Source organism: Suricata suricatta, chromosome 2, assembly GCF_006229205.1.
Source record: "Suricata suricatta isolate VVHF042 chromosome 2, meerkat_22Aug2017_6uvM2_HiC, whole genome shotgun sequence".
NCBI classification, from domain to species: Eukaryota; Metazoa; Chordata; class Mammalia; order Carnivora; family Herpestidae; genus Suricata; species Suricata suricatta.
In genome coordinates this window covers 147,962,207-147,980,121 of record NC_043701.1, presented here as the reverse complement: position 1 = coordinate 147,980,121, position 17,915 = coordinate 147,962,207, and the positions used below count along the sequence as shown (strand labels likewise).

The window sequence follows — 17,915 nt, the reverse complement described above, 5'->3', positions numbered from 1 at the left end:
CTGCTAGGCAACCGCTCAGCACGCTCTTGGGAGAGGGTGTGGCCACGCCGGGGTGGGCGGAGCCAGGGCGGGAAGGGAGGCTACTTGAGGCTACTCCACCCGAAGTCCCCTGCCAAGGCCTGTGTCAGGGGTAAGGATGAGGATTCTTCTTTTCTGGGTATCTGCACCACCACCACTGGGGTGCAAGAAAGGTGCGGTGGTAGGTGGAGGCGACAGCCAGGTAAATGCAGGATTTCTACTTGGTATGACAAGCGTTAATTATAAATAGCAAGAGCCAACATTTATAGCTAGTTACAGAAAGTATGTGCCAAGTGACATGCTAAATACTTTCCATATATTATCTCATTTAGTCTTTTTACCATCCTTATGGAGTAGTTTGTATTTTGTACTTTGTATTTACAAAACTAAGACCCAGAGGGACCAGGTAACCTTCCAAGGCAACTCAGTGGTATAGGATGCATTGGAAACCCTTGTAAGGTGCCTACACACACACACACACACACACACACACACACACACACACACACACACGTGTGTGTGTGTGTGTGTACAGGTTTCTTTTTATTTATCTTGCTTGAGATTTGTTAAGTCCTTCATCTGTTTTCTGAAAAATATAAGTCATTATCTCTCCACCTATTGCTTCTGGTCCCATTTTCTCACTTTTTAGGGACTTCAGTTAAATGTATGTTAGACCTTCTGACTGTATTCTTCATGTCTCTTTTCTTCAGTGTTTTTCTCTTTTCGATCTTCTTTTGGGTTATATATGTATGTATGCATTCATTCATTCATTTTTACCTGTAATCCAGTTTAATAATTTTCTCTGTAGCTGTATCTTAACTGCTATTAAAGCCATCAATATGGTTGGGTTGTTTTTTTTTTTCTTCAGTTATTTATGTTTTAATTCTGGAACTTTACTTTGGTCCTTTTTTAAATTTACTTTTTTGTAACACTTTCTATAGTTTTCAGTTTCTTGCCAAATGTTTTGGTTTTGAGGTTTTCGTCTCAATCATAGTAAAGACACTCATTTTATAATCTGTGTTTGAGAATTCCACTATCTGGAGACCCCATGTTTCTCTTTCTGTTCTTATTTCTACTAGTGTCTGCTTATTTTGTCTAGAGCTCTTGGTTTACTTTAAATGTGTACTGGACATGGTATTAGAAAAATTATCTGTAGGAACAGTTTGAGGCCAAGGGTGATGTTATCTTCCTCTGTAGAAGACTTTCTTTTCTTCTTCACTGCTTGCCAATTCCCAGTAACACCAGCAACCCAGGATCATCTTAATATGACTTCCGGGCTTATGGTCATCTGAGTCACCCAGATGACTTATAACTAGAATGCAGGCCAGGTGGAGTTGGGTTCATTTATATTTTATTCTCATATCTGCCCCAGTGAGGGTGGTGGCTTGCCAGGATTCCCCCCAGTGGTGCTGGGCTCCAATTTTTATATGCCTAATGCTGCAAAGACAAACACTGCATCGTACCTTCTAGTTGCCTATTCAAGATCACTGAACAGCTCCAGAATAAAAACATCTCCAGTGCTATGCTTACTTACTCCCATCCTCTCCCTGATCTTGATCTAGCTAGCTCTTTTATGATTTCAAGAAGATTTTTAAAAACATATATGCCAGATTTTTAAAGATGTCTTCTGTAGGCTGCTCAGTCTGAATTAGCTAGTTTACCATTGTCAGAGGCAGAAGATCCCCCTGTGGAAGTTTTGCTGGAGTTGCATTGAATCTAGAAACCAATGTAGAAAATACTAGCATCTTTCTGAGGCTTCCATATTCATGATCTTGAAATACCTCTCCTTTATTTAGATTTTCCTCAGTGTATTTTCAGTGCAGTTTGTAATTATCAGTGTATAGGTCTTCATGTTTTTTGTTAAATTTATTGCTGGGTTCTATTGTATAGCATGTATTTTGTATTGTGATTTTATTGTTTGTTGCTGGTGTATAAAACAACATTGACTTTATATGTTGATTTTATATAAGCAATCCTGATCTTTTTAGTTGATTTCTGTTAATTTATATATAGATTCTTTTGGATTTTCTATGTAGACAATGACTTTGTCTGCAGACAATATTAGTTTTTCCTTTTTCTTTTTTTAAGGCTTTCTTTTTATTGTTGCACAGGCTAGAACCTCTAGTGTAATGATGAATAGAAGTGGAAATAGTGCATATCCTCCTTTTAGCCTACATTTCCCTTTTTAGGATGATGTATATTGTATGTTTTATGTAGATGTTCTATGTCAAACTAAGTTCTTTTCTAATTCCTTTTACTATGACTTTTTAAAAATTATGAATGACTGTTGAATTTTACTGAATGCAATTTCAGTGATCTATTAGAATGGTCCTATATTTTTATTCTTTAACATGTTCATGGGTAGATGACATTTAGCTATCTTCTTTTATTTAAGTTTTTATTTTAATTCCAGTTAGTTAACAGACAATGTCATATTGGTTTCAGGTGTACTATACAATAATTCAACACTTTTATATATCACCTGGTGCTGATCATCTTCTAATATTAAACTATCTTGCATTACTAGATAAACCTGACTTGGTCATGGGTGCATTATCTTTTTAATATACTGCTAGAATTTGTTTGCTATAGTTTCATTAAGATTTCTGGATATTTATGAATGAGGAAAATGGGCCTTTAGTTTTTCTTTATTGGATATCTAACTCTGGTTTGAATACTAAAGTTATACTAGACTCAGAGAATAAATAAAGGAGTTTATACAAAGAGAGAATATTCCCTTATTGATTTTATATACAATTAAAACGATCATTTCTTTGAACGTTTAGTAGGCGATGTCTATAACATTTTACATTCCTCACCCCCACCCCCATACTTATTTTTCTGAGTGGGAAGATTTTAAATTACTACTTCTCTTAACTTAAGATTTATAAGGCTATTCAGAAATTTTATTTCTTCTTTTATTAGTTTTAGTAAGTTATAGTTTTCTAAGAATTTTTATCTAAGTTTTCAAATTTATTGGCACAAAGTGGTTGATATATTCCCTTGTTATCTTTATAATGTCTACTATGGTTATATCTACCTATTATTAATTATATTATATATTTCTGAATTTTTCTTGTTTTCATTGGTTTTACCAGAGACTTGTTTATTTTGTTATTCTTTTCAAAGAACCAAGTTAAAAAATATATATATTTATCACATTGTATTTTAGTTACCAGTTTGTCAGTATCCCATTTGATTGGGGGTTCCTTGAAAGCCAGAGAGTCACTCATTTTGCCTGAAAGTAGGTAGCAGATTATTTGCTAAATTAATAATGAAAAATATTTCTATTCAAATTGTATTTATCCATGATTACTGAGTGTTAAATCTCCAAATATGTATGCATGTATGTATGTGTTTATCTATCCTACTTATTTATTGTCAAGTTAGCTAACATACAGTGTAGTCCTGGCTTCAGGAGTAGATTCCAATGATTTATCACTCACATACAATACCCTGCACTCAACCCAACAAGTGCCTCCTCAATGCTCTTCACCCATTTTCTCTACCCTTCCAATCCTCCACACCCATAAACCCTCAATTTGTTCTCTATATTTAAGAGTCTCCTATGGTTTGCCTCCTCTGTTGTATCTTATTTTTCCTTCGTTTCCCCTGTGGTCATCTGTTAAGTTTCTAAAATTCCACATATGGGTGAAATCATTAGATATCTGTCTTTCTGTGATTGACTTACTTCGCTTAACATAATACCCTCCAGTTTCATCCACATTGTTGCAAAGATTTCATTCTTTTTCATTGCCAAGTAGTATTCCAGTGTGTGTGTGTTTGTGTGTGTGTGTACATACCACATCTTCTTTATATGTTCATCAGTTGATGGACATTTGGGCTCTTCCATACTTTGGCTGTCGTTAATAGTGCTGCTATAAACATTGGGGTGCATGTGCCTCTTTGAATCAGCACTCCTGTATACTTTGGATAAATTCCTAGCAGTGCAATTGCTAGGTCTTGGGCAATTCTATCTTTAATTTTTTGAGGAACCTCCACACTGTTTTCCAGAATCTCCAAATATTCTATAATCTGATTTAAAATCCTCAAATTCAAAGAAGAAATTTATACCAAAGCTTTGGTTCAGCTTGTGCTAAATCATTTAGAAAGCTTGTAATTTTGAGGCATTTCATTATAAGAACCTGGCACTCATCTACATAAACTAACAAGAACTTAAAATTCATTACACATTTATGTCATTCTTAAGCTTGACATTCTAGTAAATCTTTAGCTTTCTTCATTTTGGCTTCTATATAAGAAGATCCTCTCTAGTCTGGGTGATTTCAAAGGACACTTCAACAAGCATCTCTTATTTTTCCTTTATTGGCAGTAGGGCTTATGCCTAATGTTAATGGTGCTTCTCATTTTGTCATTTTGGGTTCAAATGCACCTCTATCATAGCCACCACGAAAGGCAGATTTTGGTAGACTTCAAAAAATTTGTTTTGCTTGAAGCTCCATGTTTCATGGCTTGCAAAACATAACAGCCTGCAAATCCTGCAGCAGCAATGGTCAGTCCGACTGCTGCACCTGTCCTGGCCATGACCGGCTAAGCTCCCTGGCCTCCACAGAACATGAGCATGTGGTCAAAGAACCAACTTTTGCTTCTTTTTTTTTTTTTTTAGCTTCTCTGTTATTTTATGTTTTCTCCTTCCTTGATAGTTGTCTTAGCTTCTTAATTTGAGTTTACTGTTTAGCTCTTTTTTCTTACCTTTTTTTAAAAGTTTATTTTTGACAGAGAGAGGGTGTGCGCACACATGTGCATGGGGAGAGGCAGAGAAAGAGTAAGCGAGTGAGAGAGAGAGAGAGAGAGAGAGAGAGAGAGAGAGAGAGAAACCCAAGCAAGATCCATGCTGTCAGCACGAGCCTGACATGGATCTCCATCTCACAAACTGCGAGATCACCACCTAAGCCACAACCAAGAGCCAGATGCTTAACCGACTGAGCCACACAGGTGCCCCACCTCTTCTTACTTTTTAAGAAAAAAGTACACTTGCTGTACCAAGTGTACATTTAGCTCATCAATTTTCAGTCTTTGTTCTTTTCTGATGTAACTATTTTAAGGTATCAGTTTTTCTCAAAGTATCACTTTTGCTGTATCCCAGAGATTTTGATATGTAGTATCTTTATTATCATTCTGATCTAAGTATTTCTAAATTGCCATTTTATTTCTTCTTTGACCCAAGGATTTTAGAGTAACGTATTTTTTTGATTCTGGAATATTCCTAACAATTTTCTCTTTGAATAGTGCTTTCCTCCATTCTTCCAAATCTCTTCTTCCTGAACTTCTACATGTATCTTCCTTGTATTTTTATTTCTTTCTTTATAATATTAAACATACCTATTTTACAGCTTCTGTCTGAGTCATATTTTCTCTCCAATCTTTGTGATATTAACTCTCCTGTTTGCTTTATCTGCTTCTTTCCCTCTTGTGAACTATTTCTTTTGCTGTTTTTTTTGGGGGGGGTGGTTTGTTTTGTTTTGTTTTTGACTGTGAGCTCATCTTTAATAAAGTGTTTTTCCTCTCTGGGTGTTTGGTGTTTCCACATTTGAGGAAGATGGTTTTATATTGGACTCTGCCAAGGCCCTTTGGATCTTATTGATCCAGGAAAAAAAAAATTATTGGCTTAGAATTCCTGCTTTGCAAATCAGTTGTATAAACAGCCTCCACATTTACATAAGGCACATATTTCTAGTTTAATTTCTCATGGATGTCTTTTTTCCATCATCTACAGCCCTGAGTGAAGTGAATGGCATGGGTCCTCAATGCTCCCCTGGGCTGATGGGAAGAGTTTTTCTAGATTTTTCTCTTTTCTTTTCTTTTTGTTGTTGTTAGAGTTGGGACACTGCTCTGAGGTTCTGATTCTGTGCAGGGAGTTTAGCTGCATCTCCCATCTTGCATGAGCTGAGATCAAGTTCTCTCAACTTGCAGGGGTGGTAAACCCTGCTGTTAGCCACTGGGGTTTGTGTCTGGTCTGACACATCTTTAACTCCTGCTCACTCTTCTGTTTTCGACATTCTTCTGCTTTTTTAAATTTTTTGTAATGTGAGGATTCCTTTTCTTTCTTTTGAATTGGACTATATGTTTAAAAGAATTTTCCCTGTGCATATGTTTTTATAGGTAGAGGGGCCCTTCTGTATCAGTTCAGTCTCCCAGTTTGCTGCTCCCTAATATAAGAAGTAGAGATAGGGCACCTTGGTGGCTCAGTCAGTTTAGCGTCTGACTTTGGCTCAGGTCATTATCTCATGGTTTGTGGGTTCCAGTACCACATTGGGCTCTGTGCTGACAGCTCAGAGCTTGGAGCCTGCTTCGGATTCTGTGTCTCCCTCCCTCTCTCTCTGCCCCTTACCTTCTTGTGCTCTGTCTCTCAAAAATGATTAAACATAAAAAAAATAGAGATCAAGGAGAGAAACTTGGGGTCCAATATCACATAAGGGACAGAAATAGGAAGTGAAATCCCACAAGGAGATAGAAGAAACAGAAGGAATAAAACAAGGAGAGACCTAGCCCTTAGGAAACAGAGAGAACAGCTATAGACGGGCTCTCTTATGTGAGATGAGACCAGATTTTCCCAGAGCTGGCATATTGTTTATCCTGCAGACTCAAAAGGCCTCCTTGGAAGGAAAACTCAGAGAACTATAAAAGGAGGGAGATGAGCTGAATTTATAAAGGGAATGAAATACACTGGTCCTCCCTGCTACCAAGGATTAGTTTGGAAACTTCTGGTTGTTCTTGTGAACCTGGGAGGGACTCTCGTGTGCCTTTTTAGCTAAATGTGCCAACATCTACCCCACAGAACCTCCAGAGACAACGAGGGGTTGCATTATTTTATACGTTGGGGGCTGGCTTGCCTGTTTGTAGTCGTCTCTCTGCTGTCTTCATCTTGTTATTTTAGGGCCATATGTGATCTATGTGATAAATAAGAGCAAGCTGACCTTACTTTGATCCTGTTCCTAATCCCACCATTTCTCCTTGAATATTCTTAGCCATTATCTTTTTGGATAATGCCTTTTCTGCATCCCAATTCTACAAATTCAGACACTTAAGATTCCTTTTAGGCTCTGATTTGAAAGCATTTGGAATCTCAGTCCTGGTTCTGTGGATTTTTGTGGCTGCAGAGGCAATCTCGCAGCTTGGAATGTATCTTTGGGCTGTGCTGGGTGAAGGAACCTGTGTGCATGTAGCCATGAGCATGCAATGAGAGATTTTTACATCACTTTCTAAGTTTTCAAACAAGGACCATGTATGTCATCTCACCACAGTCCTGGAAGTGGGTAGTGCTGAAATCCACATCCCCATTTCACAGATGAAGAAACAGGGCCACAGAGGTGAAGTGACATCCCCAAAGTCCACAGCAAATTAGAGATAGAACTGGATTTATAGTCCAGGCACCCCATCTCTGAGCCTGGTGCTTTTCTGCCCACTCCATTCTGTCTTATGCATGTTTGTGGAGGCTTAAGTGGTTGGCTGTTTCTGCCAACCTGCTCACAAACAGCCCGGGAAGTCTCTCTGCCCCTTGTCCTCTCCCCATGCCACACAGTAGGAGAGACTTAAGTTCCTTCCTCCCTTTCTCTCCTGGTTCCTGTACCTTTCAGACATCCACTGCTGCTGCGGACAGACCTCAGACCATGCCAAATGAATCACTGACCCCGTTCACAGAATTTACAACAAAATTTTTATAGCATTTTTGGGTAGAAACAATGGCTAACACCATCTTTCTTGGCACTACTTTTTATTGAATACGGGCTTACAGTCTTTAAATATTTTTTGAATATAGTGCTTTCAATATACAGTTCTTTAGTCATACATATATTTCTTTAAAGCACAAAACTATAACTTAAAATTGAAAGACTATAAATACACATGTATATATTGCCATAAATCTAGAACAATTTTATAAAAATAGAACTCAAATGTCAACTTTATATATTTTGGCAACTTAGCAGTATTGTAAGGTGGCCACAAGCATTTTTATTATGCATCACTGCCCTGAAATGACTATCTCTAGATTTTGTGTTCCATCTCTTTGGGGATGCTTGAAACAGTCTCCATTTCAAGGGTCCCCCAGAGATGCCCATGGCCATGGCTCAGCATTGCCTTTGCATAAAGACTCAGTGCATCCACCTGTTCTTGGAGGGGGAAGACCAGCTTCCAGATTCTTCCTCAGAAAGAGGAGGTGTTCCCTCCTGCCACATGTCCACAACCCAGCACTTCTTAACCCCTCACCGTGTATGGCTGATATCTGAATATACAGAGTCAGTTTCCTTTCCATATGCTCAAAGAATGACAGATGTGAGTTTGGTTCTTTCAAATCAGTGTAAAAAGTTTGAAATAAATTCACCTGAGCACTGCCTGCTGGGGTAACATCACCCTGACAATGGACACCAGTGCCACCTGCTTGTGCAAGGCTCTTGACAGACACGATCTGCAATCTTCATAGCATTGCAAACTTGGGACGTTCTTGTCCCCATTTGATGATGGAGGGACTTGAGTCTCTGGGTATTTAGGTCTTTTGGTCAAGGTCAGTGGGGTAGCCAGACCCCAAAAATCAAATGTCCAGAAATCCATGGAGGGAAATCAGAAGAGAACTCATCCCTACTGTGGTTGTTTGGTGATAACAGACAGGTGGTTTGGGGTCAACTTACATCAGGTGGACAGAAATTCCCCAGACATTCCCAGGACTCTTAGGCTGCTCCTTCCCAAGGGGAGCAGGAAGGTGGAGGTCTGGAGGACTGCACCTACAGACCAGAGGCTTTGAAGGGCAATGCCAAAGTCTCCCAGATCATCCACTAGAAATCCTCAATCTAAAACCAGGGCTCAAGGAATTTACCCTTTGGGGCTGTTTGTGTTTTCAAAGAGCTGAACAAAGGTCCCCCATCTCAGCCCTGCCTACTTCAATAGAGGTCAAAGTGCAGAAAGCTTGCACAGTTGTCCAAAGGGACATGTGCAGGGTCCCTGGGCCAGAGCGCAGAGCTCAGAATGCCTCAGAGCACAGTGAGAATGGGGCGAGGGGTGTTTTCAGGAGTCTCTCACTAGTAGGACAGGAGAAGTTAGTGGTGAAAGCCGAGCTCTGTGCTTCCTCTGGACAGAGATAGGCTGCTTCAGCTATTTGCAGTGTTGCTTTCCCACTCCCTTGCTATTTTAGACTTAGTATGAAAATATTCCCCAACAGGAAGTGCCTCTCTCCTATCTTCTTGATGATCACAACCTCTTGGAACATCCTAAACTCTGGCTCTGTGCATGGTGTGCCCCTCCATCAGGGTTGGCTCTGGATATAGCCATTCCCTCCTCCTGGCCCTACTCCACACCAGCTGTCTCCTCACCTGCCCTCCTCACTGGGGGCTGGGAGAGTCCTCTGCACTCCTCCACACGGGGTTTAGTTAGAATCCCTGGGTAACATCCTCCACATAAAGAAGCCCAGCTGTCTGCAGGTGTCCTGCTTGGATCACTGAGATCATTTTCTGAAATTAATTATATGGTGGTTTTCTTAAAATCCTCTCTTAAAAATGAATAAAACAAGGTGTGCCTGAGTGGGTCAGTTAGTTAAGCAACTCAGGCTGGTCATGATCTTGGGGCTCAACAGTTTGAGCCCTGCGTTGGGCTCTGTGCTGACAGCTCAGAGCCTGGAGCTTGCTTCGGATTCTGTGTCTCCCTCTCTGCCTCTGACTCTCTCAAAAACAAGTAAACATTAAACATTTTTTAAAAAGATGAACAAAACAAAACAAATCAACAACAACAGAAAACCCCAAAGCAACCCTCTCTCTTCTCTAGAAGGCAGGCCACCTATAAGGGCATGATTCCTGTGAAGGGGAGGGGGAAGGAACTAGAAAAAATGTGAGTGGCAGTATCCTCGGGGATGTGGATGCCATGATCAGATTGCTGTGAATCTGAAAACAAAGCCCCCAATCTTCCTCCCCCAAAAGAGGTAATGACCTGGAGTTAGCCTCTTTCTTCATGATTAATGTAGGTACACTGCATGTAACAGGGTGGCTCATTCTTTTGTTGGACGGAAATATCACCTGGACGCACTAGGTCCTGCTCGGGTAGCAAACACCAACATTAAGCTTCTGATACCACGGAGGGAAGGCAGTATAGACGTCGCCATCTCATTGAGGCTGCCTCAGAGCCAGGCAGTCTTATTTTCCAGTACACAGGCCAGAGGGCACCTTGGTAAATAACGACAATTTCCATGAGTAATGAGGGACACGTTCCTCCTAACACTCCTGCTTTGTGTGATGCCTCAGTGCGGTCTCTGTGTAGGGCTTGGAGGATAGGAGCTACTGGAAGCAGGAAAGGGGGTGGGGAGCAGGGCTTTGGCAGGGTCTAGCAGCGGCAGAATGCTGGGTTTGGGGAGGTGAAACCTAGTGGCAGGCAGGAGTCAAGGTTGGTGCCCTTGAATGGGCCTTGTTGCTTTTTCTTTTGTTGCCAATGGCTTGCCCACCGTACACTGGGGTGGACTACACAGGTCCTGCATTTCCATGAGGCTTTCTTCCACCGCTTTTGCAAACTTAGTCGAAGAGGTCTCTTTGCAGCCATGAAAGCTGGAGATGCAGAAAAGGATGCTCTCCGGCTGGGGGTTGTAGCAGGCCCCGTACCCGTCGGGCACCACGGGACCATAGCAGCAAAACATCTCCATGGTTGTGGGCACCTGGAGGAGAGGACAGGTCAGAAGCTGCTTGTTCTGAAATGTAACCCCTGAACTTGCTAGAATGCAGGGCGTTTCAACACCCTGGAGGCCTCGACGGGATATTTGCTTCTCTCTTTCCCACCTGGGCGTTTGACTGAATTAACCAAATGAACCAATTGCTTCAGCATGGATGGCGACAGCCAGAGTCATAAAAACAAACCCGTCTCACCGCACGGTATCAGAAGAAGAGGGTCCATAAGCCACTCCCTGGTTGGAAGTCTGCTGTACTTGGGGAGTCAAAATCTCCCAGAGTGACCTGTGCTGGGGCTCAGGCTGAGTCTTTCCTTCACCAGGGGGCTGTTTGAGGTACCGAGGCAATCAGGGTAATTAACTCAATGGCACCCTGGTGGCACCCAACAGTTAGACTTCCCGGAGTCTAGCTCCCGGAGAGAGTCATTTATGAACAGAAGGAAATCTGGCCTGTCTTCTTTGTCGATTCCCCCCCCCATCCTTAATTACTGTCAGTATTGCCTGGCTGGTCTGATTTTCTCCCCACGGCCCTGCCATGCACAATTACCCAGCATTGGACATTTCAACGATTGCCATGAAACTGGAGTTTTAGTTACGCACCTAATACATTTTGAATTCAGAGTGCTGAGATTTTGTAATCAGGATCACAAATCAGGAAAATGTGTCTCTGAAGGCATTGAAGCCATAAATGTTCATTTCCAGTTGGGAGGGAAAAAAAAACACCAAACCACCACACCCCAAATTAATTTTATTTTCTGGTCTTACAGGGAAAATAAAACACATTCTTGAGCACCTGCAGAGTGGGGTTTGTTTTAAACCTGAGGTTTCTGGGGCTCTGTAGTTGGGCCTTCAGAAAATGGCATCGGCCATTTTAATGGGGCAGAACCAACCGTTAGTCTTGCTAATAGAGTCACCTCATTGTGAGATAAATTTGCCGTGCGACGGCGAAGGCTGTAAAACTGTTCCAAAGCACTTTTTGCCCGTGGATGGTTTCCTGAAGAATTTATGCTGTTGTGTCCTGCCCTTGTTTATTTACGTCTGTGAGCTCACTACCGTAATGACAAAATCAGATTACTGAATGGGCTTTTATCCTCAGACACAACTTTGTCAGCCCCTTTTATTGCCCATGTCCAGCGTTTAGCCGATAAGGTGCAGTTTTAGTAAACTGATGTTTGGGGGGTTGTTTTCTTTCCTAAACTGTTGCCTTCTCTAGTGGATTTCATTCTGTCTTTCTGATGATGGCCCTCCAACACAACGAGCCCGTGGCACTAGTGATGAGATGCTGCCTGGCAGCTTATCACCTGCTGTTGGTCACACAGACCTTTATAATAATGACTGTGACCTGATTAGAGGGTCCTGTCCATGCCAGGCACTTGGCTCGGCTTTCTACCCACATCGTTGCTTCTAGTTGAGTCACTCTAGACCTACTGGGCATCAGATCTTGTGGTCATCATGGTGGAACACCACCCCTCCGGTAACAGATGGAAAGGTAATAAGCATAATGGCTAGGGCACCAGTCCCCATCCAGTCCACCTGTGCCAGGGTGGCACCCATGATTACACCCATTTAGGCGGTGGGGAAACCAGCACTCTGAGAGTTTAAGTCATTTTACTAACGGTCATACAGCTTGTAAGAAGCAGGGCTGGGACTTGCCTGACTCCAACCAGTGTGCTGTAGTCACTTGGTTACACTAAGTGGCCTTTTAGAAAACGAACTGGTTATACTAAATGGCTCCTTGGGCGACAGCTGCACTAGGGCTGTACCTGGCTGGTTGAGAGGACGAACCGGTTACTCATCAGGTATGTTTCATCCGTGAACATCTCGGGCAACTCCTTGCACATGTCCCGGGCCAGCTCCCGCAGCCCCAGCAAGTGATTGTCGATGGCCATCCCTGTTATGGCCTGGGCAGTGAGGGACAAAGAACAGGACATGAGAATGGGCTCCTATGGCCTCCCCCTTCTCTCTAGTCCACCATGCTAATGACAACTGCAAGGTCAAGGCTTGCACTTATCCAGGGCTTGCTGTGGACAGCGGACATGGGTGGCCCTCCAGGACTGACCACTTTACTACTCAGCCTCTGTACCTTGGACCCTTCCTGCATGCACAGGGTGAGTCCAGAGCAGGCTCAGTTCTAACATGAGCATGTCTGAGTTAAAGGTCTATGATCTGAGTATCCCTCACCTCTCGATACCAGCATGGTCACTGCTTTAAATGGAAGGGGTGGGCCAGGCCATCCCCAGTAACTTCTTAGGTAGGGGAGGAGTCTGGGGAGAAGGATGGGTGCTTGGCCCCGTGGAGAGGTGAGGAGGGGGGCCCTGGGATATCACTGGGCAGACTCTCACCACAACTAATACTTTATCCTCCAGCAGAAGTCCAATGAATGAGTGATAGAGGACATTAAGGTCTGTTCCTAAATCTTGGTTGCTATTTCATGGGCCCAGAATCAGCTTAACTAAACAGGATTTATTATCTGAGAAATCATTTTGAGACAGAAACTAGACATCTTAGCAGAGGCTCTGCTGATGTTTGCAAGGGGAAAGCTGGTTGAATGAAGAAAGATTTTTTTTCTTTTTATCATAAGACACTTGAATTCTTATAAAAGGATAAGGTAATAGCAGTGGGGACTCCAGGATTTCTATGTAAGAGGAACTCAGAAGTGGTGGTATGGCCGGAAGTGGGGCAGTGGGGCGGGGCACTCATTTCATATCTTTCCCACTTGAGGTGGCGTGTGTAGCATGCACACTAATTTTGCTTGGATTATATGTTTATTTGGGGCAATTATGGGAGATGATGGAGACTTGGGGGCTACCTCTGGCCCATAATAGTGACCTCTGGGACCACATCAGGGTGATTGTAAATTTTCGGGGGTTCAAAGTTATTTACGATGCCCACTTAGCTGTTAGAGCCTCACGGAGGAGGAAACCTCCATCACAGTGAACTTTGTTCAAGTTTACTAGGCACGTTTTGGGATTTGACAGCTGTTTGTTATCAGTAGAGAACGAATGCATTAAGATGACTCAGAGGCCCCCGTCTCTTCCAATGCACCTAATTATATGTTAAAAGGACATGTTATACAGCCTTGGCTCACTTTAGACGTGTCTTGTTGGGACACAGGGGAGGAACTCTGAGCCCATCTATGAAGTGGGCATACTTCTAATTTCTCTGGTTACTTCTGTCTCATTGCTGATTGGTAGTAGATCTATAGAAGCAGCCGCTCTCTGCAGCAGCCACCCACCCGTCTTCACTGCCTCAAGCTCACTGTAGCAACTGGGGTTGATTTAACAGATTGTTTGGATTAAGGTCACAAGTAGTAATGAGTAGAATGATTCATCGCTCAGTCTTTTTTTTATTCAAGGACTCGTACTTGAGCACCCACTATGTGCCCAAGCCACAGGGTGCTGGGGGTGTGCGTGCTGAAGGAAAAGCATAAGGTGCTGTGAGAGTCTGTGATGGGGCATCTGGAGCACACTTGCTCCTTCACTGGGATGTCCTTTCTCCACGACCAGTCCCAAACACCCCTGCCGGGGAGCTGGAGCCACCCTTGCTTCTTTCCTCTGTCCCTTACCCCGCGTCGCCAACCAGGCGGATTCACCTGCAAAGCATCTGTATAGCTCTCCCCTTACCACTCCGTCTCTTATTTAGCTGTTTCCATCAACCTAAACTAGTTAACACAGTGGAACCCTAGGGCAATGCTCTAGAGGATTTTTTAAATTTTTTTTTAAAAAGTTTATTTATTTTGAGAGAGAGAGAGAGAGCAGGAGAGGCAGAGAGAGAAGGAGAGAATCCCAAGTAGGCTCTCACTGTGAACACAGAGCCAGATGCAGCACTCGAACTGTGAGATCATGCCTTGAGCCAAAATCAAGAGTCAGAGGTGAGGCACCTGGGTGGCTCAGCTGGTTAAACATCCGACTTTAGCTCAGGTCATGATCTCATGGTACATGAGTTCTAGCCCTGCATTGGGCTTTCTACTGTCAGCGCAGATCCTGCTTTAGATCCTCTGTCCCTGCCTTTCTCTGCCCCATGTCTGCTCATGCTCACTCTTTCTCTCAAAAATGAATACATATTAAAAAAAAAAAATAGGGCTGCCTGAGTGGCTCAGTTGGTTAAGCATCTGACTTGGGCGCCGGTCATAATCTCACAGTCTGTGAGTTCGAGTCGGGTCCTAGTCGGGCTCTGTGCCAACAGCTCAGAGCCCGGAGCCTGCTTCAGATTCTGTGTTTCCCTCTTTCTCCACCCCTCCCGTGCTCACGCTCTGCCTCTCTCTCCTTCAAAAATAAAGAAACATTAAAAAAATAAATAAAAAGCAAATGAATTAAAAAGGAGTCAGATGCTTAACTAACTGAGCCACCCAGGTATCCCAGAATGATGGTCAATTAATATATTGATCACCAGTGCAAGCTTATCCTCTGTTGTTTGTATGCAAATGATGGCCCTGCCATGCTGGGAAAGAAACCATTTCTCTAAATAAGGGAACATCTCCCCTTAAAATGTTGATTTCACTATTAGTTTTCAGCCAAGACTTTTCATTCATAGGCAATATGAATAAATAGAAAACGAGAAGGCAAAACCAGCCCTAGGTGGGAATAAATACTGCCTCACCTGCGAACATGCAAGGTGGGCGAGCCACCCCAGTCTGCCAAGCTTGGCCACCATCTCTCACATTTAACTTTTCTTGTATAAACTCTACCGTGCTATAACACATTTGGTGCTATTATTATCACTTTTCCTCCAAAGACCATTCATTGTATTCTTGTAAAATCCATGTAAAAACAAGGGCTGTGTTGGGCCGCCTGGGTGGCTCAGTAGGTTAAGTGTCCGACTGAGGCTCAGGTTATGATCTCGCAGTTTGTGAGTTCAAGCCCTGCATTGGGCTCTCTGCTGTCAGCACAGAGCCCACTTCAGACTCTCTGTCCCCATCTCTCTATACCCCTCCCCACTTGTGCTCTGTCTCTCTAAAAAATAAATAAATAAATAAAGATTAAATGAGTGCTGTGTTACCTAGGTTCTAAAACTAAGAAAAAAGAGGGTCTGAGAGGCGTGGCCTTGGCCAAGTCGCTGGGCCAGCTCTCACCCATGTCCTGTGCCATGACCCTGCTCTTGAAGGCCCAGCTCTGGGCACAGCCCACAGCCATGAGTTCACCTGAGGGGGGCGCCACCTCACTCACCATGACTGTGTACTCAGTCTGGGCTCGGATGGCATCCTTCAGGAGCAGCAGCTTCTCTGAAGCCTGTCAACAGACCAGAGATGGGGCTACTCAGTGACAGCCAAGCTGCAGGAGGTGGTTGTCCTGGAACCCAGCTCACAGCTGCCTCTCTGCCGCCCCTCCCCCCGCCTCCCCTCCCCTCTCCCGCTGGAGACTCTTTAGACAGAGCAGGACTTACCAGCATAGTGGCCTTGTGGTCAGTGATGGCTCTCACAAAACTCAGTGCCTCTGGAGTCGCCGACCGAATGTTGTCCACGCGGCCCTCCTGGAATCGGCGAATGGAGGCACTCTCATAGGTGGGGACAAGTCTCCCGTGGAGCCTGCATAAGATGAAAGATGAATGGGAACCGCGGTTGCAGTCTCAGGAAACCATAAACGCTGAAAGAAAAATGGCCTCGGCAGGCTTTATTTTTACAGTCCTGTCTCTATGTGACATAGTATTTCATTTTAATGTTAATAGAATTCTGGAGGAGATTTCCCAAAGAGGAGTGCCGGGGAGTCGCTAATACGACTTTCATACATTTGGTGACACTGTGTGGATATAAAACAAAGAAGTGACTGGTAACTTCTCAAAACTTCCCAGTCTGGTGGGAAACCTAGAATTCTCTTCGAGATCTGATGAGTGTTTGATTAATAGCACAGAATGGAATAACTGTGCAATTAATCATTCACACCCTTGAGGGAATCCTGTTTTATTTAGAACAATTCAAGCGTGACCCATGGGCCGAGGCAGGGAGGGGGCTTCAGTGGTCATGAGCAGAAACTGCTGCACAGGCCCGCTGGTCCGGGGCCAGGGGACCCTTGGACACCATCCTGATGTCTGGGACGGGAGCCACTCCCACACCAGCCAGGAAAAGTCCTTTCCTTAGGCATGTGAGCCGTGAGCATGCCTAGGCTTGCATACCTGGCTGGCACACATCTTTCTTACCAGTCAGTAAAGTCTTTGGTGTTGGGGGTGGGGAGGAGAAAGACACAGAATCACAGAGGGGCAGTGACAGCCCAAAGTCACACACAAGTCATGGTCCTGCATCTTGGCCTTGTCAGGGCATGTACCTCCCATGCGGGGTGAACTCTAGGGGGAGAAAGGCCAAGTCTGATTCAGCACAGTGCTTGGCCCTATAACTTGGTGAGAAGGTCAATCAACTTCCGGTACACTTAGGTCTCATTTCCCTGGGAGACAGGACTTTGGCAGGGAGCTAGTTTCTTCTATCTCTATGGCCCCTGGAGGCAAACACCAGGCTGAGCACAGAAGTAGATGCCATCACTGGCTAGTCACTGATCAACCCCAATTTGGGCAGCTTCCAGGCTTCTGCAGAATCTAGGGGCAGATTAAAACATTTTTTTGATTATGGTTTAGACTCTGAAGACTGTTCTCCATGGGAAGCAGATCCTATTTGGGCTACTAAAGGAGCCTCTGGCCATATCCACTGCTGGCCACGTCCAGTGCAACAAAGATCATTAAGGGTGGAGAATGTGGAGCTCTGTGCGGGGTCCACTAGCCCCCTCCCAGCATTGGGTCTGAAGTGCTCTCTGAAGTAACATCTGCCAGTGTCTTTGGCTGTGGTTCCAGCAGGACCCTGACCACATGGCCCATTTAAGCCACGTGCCAGTATCAGAATGGTGACTGTGGTTCCAGACACCAGGTCCTGCCTCAGCTCAATGCCAGCGAGGTCTCTTTGTCCCCATAATAAGCACAGGCCTCGTGTGGGGTGACATCAGCCTTCCCCAGTAGTTCCAGTGCTCCGAGTGGCCGCAGCCACTTTTCTTCCCTGTGAGTTACCACCCCTCTGGGGGAAACTGGGATGCTGTGTCCACACGGGGACTGTCAATCCCTGCCTGGGCCTTATTGTGACAGGTCACTTTATGCTCCCTGTATATACTGCAAAATGCAAGCAAGTCCTGGTGGAGTAGTGCTATTTATCGCCTATGCTGGTTGATGAGTGCTCCTCCAGGAGCACTAGAACCTACAGGAGCCAGGCTCGTCTTCAGGATGATCCACTTTGCATTTTAGTTTCAGCCTCTTATCAAAGACT

General features: G+C 43.8%; 1 protein-coding gene, 1 long non-coding RNA gene and 1 pseudogene across 8 annotated transcripts in view; 1 reads left to right on the top strand and 2 right to left on the bottom strand.

Annotated features, from left to right (window-relative positions):
• Positions 1 to 68: 68 nt before the first annotated feature.
• LOC115273081 overlaps positions 69 to 17,915 on the top strand; it is a 31,488-nt gene continuing 13,641 nt past the window's right edge. For 6 of the 7 annotated variants that reach the window (XR_003900664.1, XR_003900660.1, XR_003900667.1 and 3 more), the window contains exon 1: positions 69 to 130. This is a non-coding gene — a long non-coding RNA (uncharacterized LOC115273081). The remainder of the gene's footprint in view (positions 131 to 17,915) is intronic. The other variant, XR_003900654.1, reaches the window with a different exon arrangement.
• LOC115273075 lies at positions 4,224 to 4,563 on the bottom strand (annotated as a pseudogene).
• Positions 10,400 to 17,915, bottom strand: part of CHAT (choline O-acetyltransferase) — a 42,508-nt gene continuing 34,992 nt past the window's right edge. The window contains exons 11-14 of the mRNA XM_029915953.1: positions 16,061 to 16,202; positions 15,844 to 15,906; positions 12,442 to 12,579; positions 10,400 to 10,669 (exon numbers count right to left, since the gene is read on the bottom strand). Of these exons, the coding sequence (XP_029771813.1) occupies positions 10,400 to 10,669; positions 12,442 to 12,579; positions 15,844 to 15,906; positions 16,061 to 16,202 (613 nt within the window). The remainder of the gene's footprint in view (positions 10,670 to 12,441; positions 12,580 to 15,843; positions 15,907 to 16,060; positions 16,203 to 17,915) is intronic.